The following is a 12,664-nucleotide window of genomic DNA, read 5'->3' on the forward strand; positions in this document are numbered from 1 at the left end:
GGCCATTTTTCTTGAAAAGCACATGGCAGTCAAGATGGCAAGAACTTTGGCCTAGAAGTAATAAAGCATGTAACATTATAGGATCATGGTTAAAAGTACACGTGAAAGAAATAGGTCAAAGACAGAAAGAAATAATGTCCATTATCTAAGCACAGCTTTCACTAACTAGTTAAAATAGGAGAACTTCAACTGGATAGAAAAGTTTATCTGTGAAGCAGGGGAAGCACTTGAACGCATAAATTAATATTCAATAAAGCTCATTCAATTTTAAAAATTCAATGAAGCTTCTCTCATTAAGTCAAAGCAATTTTAAAAAGGACACAAGATAGTTTGAGGGTTAATTTGAACTAAAGACTCTGCAACTGCTGAGGCCTGCACAATGCACATCTCCAAGGAGCACCATTCACAAGGCGTCCTATTTGGTTGTGGCCACTGGAGCTGTGCAACAAGGCAGCCTTGCTCCAGCCAGCTCACCTCTGGGTATGGCTCAATTCCCAATCAGAGGGACCAGGATACAGCTGCTTAGTCAAAAAAACGTTAACAACATATTCATAGAACTGTGAATGTTTACTGATAATTCAAAGAGAAAATTTTTTATGATGTGGCTGCATCATAACTAAATACCTCAGATAAAAAATGAGAACTGATTCAAATATGAAGGGAAAATTTCTGTATAAGTAGATGTAGTGAGATGGAGAAAGCTGGGCTGTGTCTAACAAATGGCACACATGTCGGGACTTCCCTGGTGGTACAGTGGTTATGACTCCGCGCTTCCAATGCAGGGGGCGTGGGTTCGATCCCTGGTTGGGGAATATGATCCCACGTGCCGTGCAGCCAAAAGTTTAAAAAAAAATGGCACACACATCAATTCCATACAAAATGTATTATGATGAGGAAACAGTAAAGCTAGAAGAGTAGCAATAACCACCTCCTCCCCACCCCCGTGACGCCCAAATTAAATCTAGATGTATGTGGCAGAACAAAAATCAAGCCTTATTTTATTAGGAATTTAGAGAGAAATCATATTTAATAAATAAGAAGCCTCTAGGTGTAAGTCCATCTGTTGTCTACACTACTTTTTCAGGAATATATGAGAGGAAAAAAAAGCTAAAAGGTAAAGAATACAGGCAGCTTTGCTCCCCTTGGTTTAGGGACCAAGGTGGGGTTCCTATCACTTACAGTGTTGCAAGACTCTGCCCAGTCTTGGGATCCCAGAACTTGATTGGCTGTTGACTATCTTTACTTCCTGAAACAACTAACCCTTTTGTTGGATGCCAGTCTACACACTTCACATCAGCACCGTGCCCTGTCGGAAACAAGTTAAGATAAAAACCTAATCAGCATAGATATTTAAAACAGGACTCCATTCTAATTTAAACCAAAATAGAGAAACCTATTAAATGTTCTGATCCTAGTACTCAGTCATCTTAAACTTTTAAAACAAACTCTCTTTGGCCTCTGTGTCTGGAAGACTTTTGGGTACAGCAACCTCTTCTCCTATGCCACAATGCACAGGGACCATTCCTCTTCTGGAACTAAGCTCACCTTCTCACGTACTTGCTGGTAGGCCGGTCAAGATTTTTGGAAGCCCCTGTAAAGCTGTGCAAACTTTTCATGATCTTCTATGTATTGTCCTAATTATTAGAAACAATGCTTGTCATTCACTTTAGCTTTCCTGCTTTGAAGTAGTCCCTATAGATCAAAAGTCCTAAATTCAGATTCAGACACCACCACTTTCTAGATGTGACAATACGAAAAGTATTCCATCTTTCTGATCCCATTTACTGAAATGCAGAATGGGAAAAATAATCCCTGCTTCATTCACACATATGTCAGATGAGATGCCAATAAAAGTTAGTCTATCGAGTGCTCACTATATGATAGGCAGTGTATCGAGCACCTCTTTAAATCCTCTCAAAACCCTGAGAAAAGCTAGTCAGCAATAACAGGAGCTGGAATCTGAACCCTGTCTGTAGGAATAGAGATAGTTCTCTTAAACACTGTGCTAGAGCATGAGGTTGCTTCAAAAACGCAACAGATTAGCCGTTACTAAAAATTACGAAAGTGAAAACCAGAATTTACAAAACTGAAAAAAATGAGCATGATTTTTGAAAACTTGTTGCTGTACAAAAAGAGCCTCAAGAGTATTTTATATAGCAAATGCACTAAGAAGCAGGTGAAGAGGGAGGTAAACAGCATTTGAAACGGCTCCTCCTCTAACCAGGCTCAAATCCAGCTTCTATGGAGTATAAGGTGGGAAGCAGGAAGGATACAGAAGAATAGAAAAATAGGGAAGTAGGGAAGAAGGAAGAGATGGTTCTAGAGGCGCTGGAGAGTGAATGTGCACCATGCAGAAGGGAAATTCGCATCTCAAGTAGGCAAGGACTTATCTAAAGCTCATCCCAGGGCTGGTGCTCGGGAGATACCAACTCTCTGGAGGAGCTTGGCGACGTGTATTAAAAGTTCGGAAAAAGTACGTATCCTGCAACCCGGTAAACTCCACGTCTCAGAATTGATCATCAGGATACAATGGGTGTCCAAAAAGATTGGCATATAACGATGTTGACCGATATAAGTTTATTTTTAAATGCTCCTGAATAGGAAATATACTACAGAATAAATTTCAGCATGGCATATGTGCTCAATGGAATATGATGCACCTATTATAAATGATTCTATAGATAATTTAATGGCATGATTAAAATGTTCATGATACTAAGTTTATTAAAAAAAACAAACACCAGTGTGTATAGCATCCCTGATGCCATCGCTGTAGAAGGCAGACAAATTAATAACGAGTGACTGTGTGTGCATATCTATATAGAGAAAAAAGGCAGGAAGTCTAGACACCAAGCTGTTATAATATTAAGCTGGATAGGAATTTTAAGGTGATTCTTATTTCTGTGTCTTCTGTTTTTATATTTCCTACAATAAAAATATATTATTTTGTAACTAGGATCTGGAGGTGGGAAAGGGGAAAGAGGTCTCGTTGTTGCCTTAATTTTTTATTAAGAACTGAGGATGGAAAAGTTGGACAGAAGTATAATTCAGTCCCCCAGCCCCTTGCTTGCCTTAAGAACTTTTAATGTTATTAACAATTTTATCCTTAAAAGATATGGCCAGGGAATCTTAAAACTTTATGGGCCACTATCACCTGAAATGAAATATTATGTATAGATACGTATGTATCTTTACCAAATTTGAGTACAAAGTGCGTGAGAAAGTATTTTTAAAATGTGATGCACTATGCAAAAATGTTCATATTCTTAGCTGCCACCTCTACCCTCACCTTCTCTGGGACACTTTTATTACATAAAGAAAGTTGAGCTTAGTTTAAAGAAGTATATGCAAAAACAAGAAAACTATCAACCCGTAAGAAAAGAACAACAAAATGTATTTTAGCTGCTTCACTTTTGTTTTCGGAAGTTTTCTAAAATATTTCAGTAGAATTCAAACAAGTGAAAAATCCCATCCATCCCCTTCTGTTAAATGAATTTACCCATATCCATATATATCACTAATATACATCAAACTGATTAGAACTGATTCGTGGATGTTATTTTATTGGTCACTGTCCCTAATAATAAAAATAATACTACTGGCAAACACATATACTCCTTATGTATGGTACTATTCTAAGCAAAGAATGTATACTGAGTCATCATTTTACATGATTACAAAGCACAGATAGGTTAAAAATGTTGCCCACGATTATACAGATGATGTATGGCAGACACCCGAATGCAGGGAACCGGCCCCCGAGCCACTGCTCTTAATGCCTATTCTATACTGCCTGATTACGTGTGAAAGGTTACTTTGAGAGTTACAGAAGGGAAACAAAAATATGTGCCTTCCTATTTGCTTCTCTATGCATAAAGACTCACCAAAGGACGGTACATTGCAGACAGGGTACTGAAATAGAAGGGGGACTATTCAAGCCTTTACATTATTTTACTTTTGAAAAACGTACATGTATTATCTACTTTAAAAAAATTAAATACAAATAAAATAATCTAAGAAAATATGTACAAAAAAGTATGTGCAGGTTGCTAACATTTGTGGCTTAAAAAGAGACACACACACACATACACAGAGCACACACATACATTTGCTTAAAAATGCATAAAATAGGGCTTCCCTGGTGGCGCAGTGGTTGAGAGTCCACCTGCCGATGCAGGGGACGTGGGTTCGTGCCCCGGTCCGGGAAGATTCCACATGCCGTGGAGCAGCTGGGCCCGTGAGCCACGGCCGCTGAGCCTGCACATCTGGAGCCTGTGCTCCGCAGAGGGACAGGCCACAACAGTGAGAGGCCCGCGTACCGCAAAAAAAAAAAAAAAAAAAAAAATGCATAGAATATGTCTGAAAGAATATGAAAGAATCTGATAATATTGACTGCCACCAAGAAGGGGAATTGGTACCCTTGTACCCTGGGAACAAGGGTAAGGAGAGTTCACTGTATATTATTTGGTAATTTTAAAATATTGAAACACATGAAATGATCTATTGAGAAAAATATTCAATTAAAAAATTTTATTTACTAGATAACAGATTGATTACCTGTATGAAATCTTTATAAGCAGCATGTCATTTTCATAATTTTTCATGAAAAAGAATAAATAGATTAAGCTGGCATAGAAGCAAATTGATATGCAACTGCTTCCTTCTCCAGGGAAAAAAGTTACTGAATTCCCAATGAAGTGACAAAAACTATTTCAAATGATAAAATTCTACCCTCTCATGTCAATATGATACATTTAGATCCAGAAGAATCAGACTGATAGAAATCTATCCTAAGAAAATAATTTTCAAGGATTTTTAAAAACTCTTATTTTTAAAATATGGTATTTGAAGCCTTGTTCATAAGTTTAAAAGTATAAAAAATTTTAGAAGTGGAATGACTAAATGACAAAAGAAACATACAACTACTACAATGAAGATTCTGGGAACAAAGAAAAACATGCTCATGAAATAAAGGGAACTTTTACAAGCAAACAACACAGGCACAACCTGTGCATATGCTATGAGAATGACTATAAAAATGTACACATATATTTGCAAAAATGTAGATACGAATAAGCAGGAAATGAAAAACATATTGGGATTGCAAGAAAAAAGGTAAAATTTTTCTATCCACATTTCCTCTAATGTTATACTGTGGTTTTAACCATAAATAACATGGGTTAGATTATTGTGTGTGTGTGTGAACTTTTTGATATGTTTTTAAAATGAGAAAAAAAATGCAAGTTACTTAGCTAGGTAATGTCTTATCCATCAAATTAGCAAAAATTAATTTTGGTGACACCCAGTATAAGTAAGTTACAGACACTCTTATGCATAACTGGTTGGAAAGTAAATCAGTACGACTTTGCAGGGAGGCTTTTGGCCCTATCAAAATGTTAAATGCTCACAACCTTCAATTCTGTAATCCCTCTGCTAGGAATTTACCCTATGTTTGTAGCTGTAAAAGCGCACCAAGATTTATATACAAAGGTATTTATTACACCGTGTTTGAATTATAAAACTGGAAACAACCTAAATATAAATCAGTGAGGGGATATTTAGAAAAATTAAGATAAATCCATATAATTGAATACTATACGGCTGTTAAAACTGAAGCTGAAACTGAATCTGGAGTGACAGAAGTGTTTTATATCTTGATTATGGTGGTGGTTTCAAAAATGAAGCAGTGAGGGCTTCCCTGGTGGCGCAGTGGTTGAGAGTCCGCCTGCCGATGCAGGGGACACGGGTTCGTGCCCCGGTCCGGGAAGATCCCACATGCCGCGGAGCGGCTGGGCCCGTGAACCATGGCCGCTGAGCCTGCGCCTCTGGAGCCTGTGCTCCGCAATGGGAAAGGCCACAACAGTGAGAGGCCCGCGTACCGCAAAAAAAAAAAAAAAAAAATGAAGCAGTGAGAAGGAACTTTCTGGAGGGACCGAAATGTTATGTATCTTGATTATGGTGTATATATTTGTCAAAATTCATAGAACTGTACACCTAAAAAAAGGTAAATGTTACCGTATGTAACTTACACCTCAATAAACCTGACTTCTAAATAATATAAGCAGAAAAGCAAGGTGTAATTTAGCCCCATTTGGAAAAAAGAAAACTTAAGCTGTTAATAGTTTTTTAGGGAGAAGAAATGGTATGGGAATAAGAAGAAGTCATTTACTCTTCTGTACTGCTTGAAGTTTTTAACATGCGCTTTTATTACTTTACTTAATGTCAACTGGCTTTGGTTTCCCTCTATTCAAAACTCAAGGGACTGACTGCCATCAATTAGCGCCTGTGTTTGTCGATACAGAACTAACCAGCGCCTGCGGTCCCAGGAAGATGTGCTTCAGAACCTCAGTGGGAATGAAAGTTTTCGTTGAAAGCTCTTGGACTCGCTATGGCTGAACTAAGTTTCAAGGATAACATGGGTTTTGTGACCTGGCATGCTATATATAAAAACTTAATCTTATATAAATTATTATCTCATAGAAAAATGACTGAGTCCCAAACACATGGCTTATCAATTTCAACCATTAACCCTAAAGAACGCCTTTACAACAATTTTTATCATTTCAAAGGTCCAGAATTTCAGCATAGAATCATTCAAAGTTCTTTGTTACCCCCAAACATGGAAATTTTAAGACTGTAGTATCTGCAGTGCTAAAGCAATTAACACAGACTTAATGGAAAATTCATTCATGTGACAACTGTTTTTGATTGGCCTACTGACCTAGATATTTTAGTACTAAAAACATCTTGCTAATGGCTCAAGATTTTAGGACTGAAAACTTCTTGCCAATGAAAGACCAAGTATTTTTTAAAGTGGCATTTAAACGTTTCAGAATCAAGCCCATAAAAAATACAAAGATACAACTCTCAGCACCACCCAACCTCCTCCAGATACTATAAAGCCTAACACAGGAAAACGTGGAGCCCTGCAGGGGACTGACAGGAGTCTAAAGGTAGATTGTAGTAAACACATACAATCCTTAGTAGGATGGCAGAGCTTTAAGAAGCCAGTGATGTTGGCACAGAGTTACCAAGTAAAAACTCTAGGATCCCCAGGAAAGGTAACAAGTAGCTCGGCCATACTGCAACTAGAAATGGAGGCTATGCTTAAAGAAAGATTTCAATATTGAGGCTTGGAGGTACAACTGCCAAATTCTAAAATATCCCAACTGCCAAAATCATCAAATAAAAAACAAGACTGTCATGATAAATCTACACATGACATTCCCTTTGAATGCTTATAAATATTTAAGAACTTAACCTGCACTGTTCAATATAGTAGCTATTAGCCACCTGTGGCTATTTAAGTGTTTTAATTTAGATTAAAAATTAGGTCACTCAGTCACACAAGCGACATTGCAAGTGCTCAACAACCACCTGCGACTAACAGCTAGCATACTGGACAGCATAAACACAGAGTATTTCCATCATCTCAAGAAGTCCTATTAGACAACACTGATTTAGACTGTAATTAGACATTTTAAAGAAAGTTTCTCCTTGAATTTCCATAATCACATTATTTTTATTCCCTATCTCAGTTACACAATGAATAGCAACAACAAAAAAATTACCTTCAATTGATACTTGAGCTAGTGAAGACCTACAAAGTTATACAGCCTTGTAATTTTTACAAGAGAAAACTGAGGCCTAAAAGGGTTTAGGCCAGTGGCCAGAGGTGGCCAGGACTGCCTTCTTCCCATTCCAATCTTCCCTTCACCTCACTAAATATAACATCCAAATGAAGTGGCAGAAGAGGTCCTTGTGTTTTGTTTCACTTATCAAATTTTGCTTGCTCAAATGTAACTGAGGGTGTAGAAGGCAAACTTCTACACACCTTTCCGTCTCTCAGAACTGTACAAGAAAAGAATTTAGGGGTAAAATCTAAAGATAAACACATAAAAAAGAATTACTTTTTAACTATCTGAGAAGTAACCAGATTGACTTCGAAGACCAGGGTCCTGTTAAATGTGGCAACCATGACCCAACTCCACCCAAAGAAATTCCAAATTAATCTAACCATACTGGATTACTCTCAGAGCTTAAGCTTTGAGGGCAGTGAGTTCTGCATCATTTCTTTGCTAGCTAAACATTCCCTCAGGGTGCTAGCTAAATGAATAGTGACAGAATTAGCATCTCTGAGACACTGGTGGCATTGCTTTGTGGATTAACCTGTGTCTGACATGCCAGAATTGTTTAGCTTACTATTTCATAATTATTTGCAGAAAGCAACCATTAACTGTGCATTAGAATTTATACCAAATGGGGAGGTAAACAGTAATTTTACTTATTCCACTTGATTATACTTTCACACATTCATCTATCTTTCACTTGTTCACTAATTCAAAATAAGTGTGCCCAATAGCAACATTTATTGGGTTCCTATTATGGGTGCTCAACGTCTAAAATATGTGACCACCAAATGAAATAGAATTGAACACTGGGGAAGTATCTGTGGAATCACACACTCCAGGTACAGTAACTTTCAAAAAAGTTAATACTTAGGATAAATGTTTTCTGAATATAGACTGAAATTAAGCCAGCAAACAATTAATGCAGGTGCTTTAGGGACCCTCTCCACAAAATAAAAACAGAAAAAAAACCTCTTTTAAAAACAATGTTCATGAGTATGCTTGAAATAGGAAGGTGCAGAATGCAAAAAAAAAAAAAACAATAAGATTTTTCCTAATGACAAAATGCTTAATGTGTTGTTTTTAAAGGAGATCCTAGAAATATAATGCAGAGACTCCTTAATAAACCCTAAAATTCTGAGAATAACAGGATAGATGGTTAGCTCCTTAGCTGTTTGGCGAACAGCTCTAGACTTACTTTTGTAGAAAGTGGAGTCTTCCTGTTGACTAATAATTTCCAATCTCAGAATCGTAAAGTGTAGTGCAGTGCAGTGAACGCTAGGAGCCAACAAGGGAACAAGGTCTGTTTTTGTACTCTTCCCTTATCCGAGGAGGTTCCCTGGCCTCTGTGAAATTGTATGTAGACTTTGTGCCCCTGTGCATTTTTCAAGAACCTCATCTCTCCTCCACAGCCTCACCAGATCCTAAGGAACCTATCATCCCACACAGGTAAACAGCCCTGCCTTAAGACAATGCATATGCCCCCAAGGCTCGGTGAACAGTCTGAAAATCAAGATACAGAGTTTTATTTGAAGGTCAGAAATAGTGTCCATTTTCCCATTTTATTTTTCCTGGATCAGACCATTATACGAACAAATCTTAAGGAAAATTTCTTTTATACATAGCTTACAAAAAGCACCAAGATTTTCTAATACAGGAAGGAAAAAAAGCAAACAAAATTTAAGCGCCACCTTGTACAACATTAACAGCTGAAGAACTGTTATTCAAGAAAGTGTGTCAACCATTAACAAACTCAAGCTACTTCCAGCCACAAGAACATAAAATGTAACAGATCAGTTCAAGGCAAAGGGTATGTGTAGCCATGGTCCATAGCCAAACACTTCAGTAGGTCAGCGGAATCAAGAATTTAAAAAATTAAGGAGCATAAGCAACTTGTATGTTGGTCAATGAATATGCAATTTATTAACATTTTTACCTTCCTTTTTTGCAGAATGATTTTAAATTTGATCCAACACTGAACATCAACTGGAATTAATTACTATCTTTGTCATTTAAATCTAGAAAGTTACATTAGTAAAAAACTATAAAATTAAATGGAAAATAAATTTTGGAAAGAGTACACCTCTAGGCAGTGTTTACACAAAGCATATTCCAAGCAACAACAGTGCACAGAATCATGGGTGAAGGGTTTCTCCGGTCAAATAGCTGGGCAATGCTGAATTTTAAAAATTGACAAGTTTCTTTTCATGTCTGAGAGCCTTCAGTGCTTTCAATAGGTATTACAAATCTGTAGGTGAAAATCTGACCGCAAGCCTTTTTTTTTCTCAGAATACTTCCAAGTCCCTCAAAAGACCAATCTGTGAAATTTTGAAATGCTAGCTTAGGATGTGGTCTGGCAATGATGAACCTAAATTCAGGTCAGCAGACACCTCTGGAGCAGGAGAGGAGCAACTAAAGGGACCTTTAACCATATCTGCAATGTGTGTGATGTGTACTTCTTTTTAAAATTCAGAAATAAGTATGGCAAAATGTAAGGATTTGACAGAGCTGAGTGGTAACAGAAAAGTGTTATAAAAAAGTTAAACATACGGTGTCAGAAAAGCATCCAGTATACAAACAAAAGCAAACTCAAATGGCATAGGGGGTAGACACATCATAAATTTGCCCATCTTCTACTTAACTTATATATTTAATTTGCGTATGCAAGTAAAATGGTTTCTATTTATTTGTACCATGTATTTACATGGTACTGACAAAGGCTGACCTAAATGAAATTGTCAAGTAGGTTAAAAATTGAAATTAAACACACATCTCATAAGATTAATGCCATGTAACTACTTCTGGCATAAAGTGAAAAAAATTATGAATATATGACTAAGTATATAATTTCTGAGTCCAATTAAAAGTTTAAAGTATTCAAAAAAGTACAAGGCTATTTTGGAGAATATTTATCAAAGCAGATTAAAGCAAAGGAATGCAACAACCAAATATTCTTTCAGCCTCATTGCTGTTGTACTCCCCCAATTGCTGGATGTTAACAATCAATATATCAAAGCACCTCAGCCATTTGTCTGGGATGGGAGATACCTGGGGTCCCACGCAACGCAGAAACCAGTCACAAAGTCATTTGTAAGAAAGGGTATACTGGTGTGTGCGTGTGTGTGCATGTGTATGTGTGTGTGTGTGTGTGTGTGAGCACGTGCATAGAAAGTTCTCTAGTAAACATTTCTGCACACATTCATAATTCAATAGTAATATACAGATGACACAATATTCTTTTAAAGGATCAAGAAGAAAAGCATATAGCCATTGCTTGAAAAATTAGAAAGAAAATGTAAAACCAAAAAATCCTTTAAAAGAATGAGCAGGGGGCTTCCCTGGTGGCGCAGTGGTTGGGAGTCCGCCTGCCGATGCAGGGGACACGGGTTCGTGCCCCGGTCCGGGAAGATCCCACATGCTGCGGAGCAGCTGGGCCCGTGAGCCATGGCCGCTGAGCCTGCGCATCCGGAGCCTGTGCTCCGCAACGGGAGAGGCCACAGCAGTGAGAGGCCCGCGTACCGCAAAAAACATGAATGAGCAGGACTACCAGAAAGGTCAGTACCTATGCGACATTAATAATAAAGTTATTAGTGCCAGCAGGTACCTTGGCCAAGAATGAACAGAAGTCATGATTGAAACTCCTAATAAAGAAAAAGCAAAACCATTTATAATGATACTTTAGGGTACTTCTAGAGTAAGCCTTCCTTCTGAAAACAAGGTAAAAAATATGGTTCACCCAGTTGGCCATCTTAAGGAGACTGTTTTTTTACATTGAAGTTTAGATACATAGAAGCAACACATAATCTTGGTCAAAGTAGAATTAATTAACCCCATGGCAATCATGGCCATGCAGAGCATCAACTGTACTTTGAATCTCTGAGTTTTGCCAGACTATTCTTGGGTATATCTGCACACTCTTGGTAAATGTGGTTCCCTATATAATCCTCTCCATCTGCTACTATTCACCTCTTGGAAGAAAGGAAGGTAACAATGGCAAGATTATAGAAATTTACCTGTACCAGAACAAAAGGGTTATGTGAACCCCTAAACACTGCTGGGGGTAAGTATATATCACATGATTCCCAGCACATTGTGTGATTTCTACCTATAACTAAAACTTTTCCTACAAATGAATATTCTGATATGGCATTACACTCCAATTGGATCTTGATAATGATCTTCATTTCTGTTTCAAAGCAGAAATAAGATAATGGAGAAAACCTCAACTGGGAGCTGGTCCTATTATCTAGTTTCCATCATAGTGAAAACATATTCCAATAAAATATTCATTAGCCCATACTGATATAAATAAATAATCAATAAAAGGGGGAGAAGAGCTGAATTTCTCATACGTGAAAATTCCAAATAACTTAGGTTCACCCTCAAGGATGTGGAGCATAATTCCCAACCCCTCTGGTGTGGGCTGTGCTTCACGACTTCCTTTCAAAGAGAACTATATGGAGAGGGGGAGAAAGAGTAGCCTTACACTGGAGAACTCTGACAAACACTGCTTCAACCTGTTGACCAAAGTCAACATCAAGTCATGTTGATGCTATCATACACCCTCTTGCTCTGATGTGATAAAAATGGCACTTCACCTCTGTGATCTACCTCCCCAAATCCCATAAAACCAAAACCAATCATGAGAAAAATATCAGCTAAAACCCAACTGAGGGCCATTCCACAACCACCATAATACTCATCAAAACACTGGCAGCAAGAAGACAGAGGAACAAAATCTTGATAGTGCTAACGTGGAGGAGAAACTTTGAATCTAGAATTCTGAATCCAGCCGAAGCCTCATTATAAATGAAATGAAGACGTATAATAAATTTTCAAAATTCTGCCCATAAATCTCAGAAAGAAGAAAAATGTTTGACCGTTCCAGAAATGTGGAAACCAAGTAATACTGATTAGGAAATGTGAAAATCCAAACCAGCTCAAATTAAACTTAACATATTATAAAAAATACCATTATTCCCTCGTGGAGGTGTTTTAAAATCTGCCATCTTCTTGTACTTTGTTGAATGAATGAA

The 12,664-nt window shown here is 37.5% G+C and overlaps 1 protein-coding gene across 8 annotated transcripts in view; it reads right to left on the reverse strand.

Moving 5' to 3' along the window:
• The window catches only part of WDR33 (WD repeat domain 33), a 101,160-nt gene that overhangs the window by 19,837 nt on the left and 68,659 nt on the right, over positions 1 to 12,664 (reverse strand). For all 8 annotated transcript variants that reach the window (XM_089916925.1, XM_089916924.1, XM_089916923.1 and 5 more), the window contains exon 8: positions 1,180 to 1,306. In XM_089916925.1, coding sequence (XP_089773051.1) covers positions 1,180 to 1,306 — 127 coding nt within the window. The remainder of the gene's footprint in view (positions 1 to 1,179; positions 1,307 to 12,664) is intronic.

This window comes from Delphinapterus leucas, chromosome 8 (assembly GCF_059928025.1).
Source record: "Delphinapterus leucas isolate spDelLeu-1000000601 "Yukka" chromosome 8, BTC_Dleu_Yukka2, whole genome shotgun sequence".
NCBI lineage: Eukaryota > Metazoa > Chordata > Mammalia > Artiodactyla > Monodontidae > Delphinapterus > Delphinapterus leucas.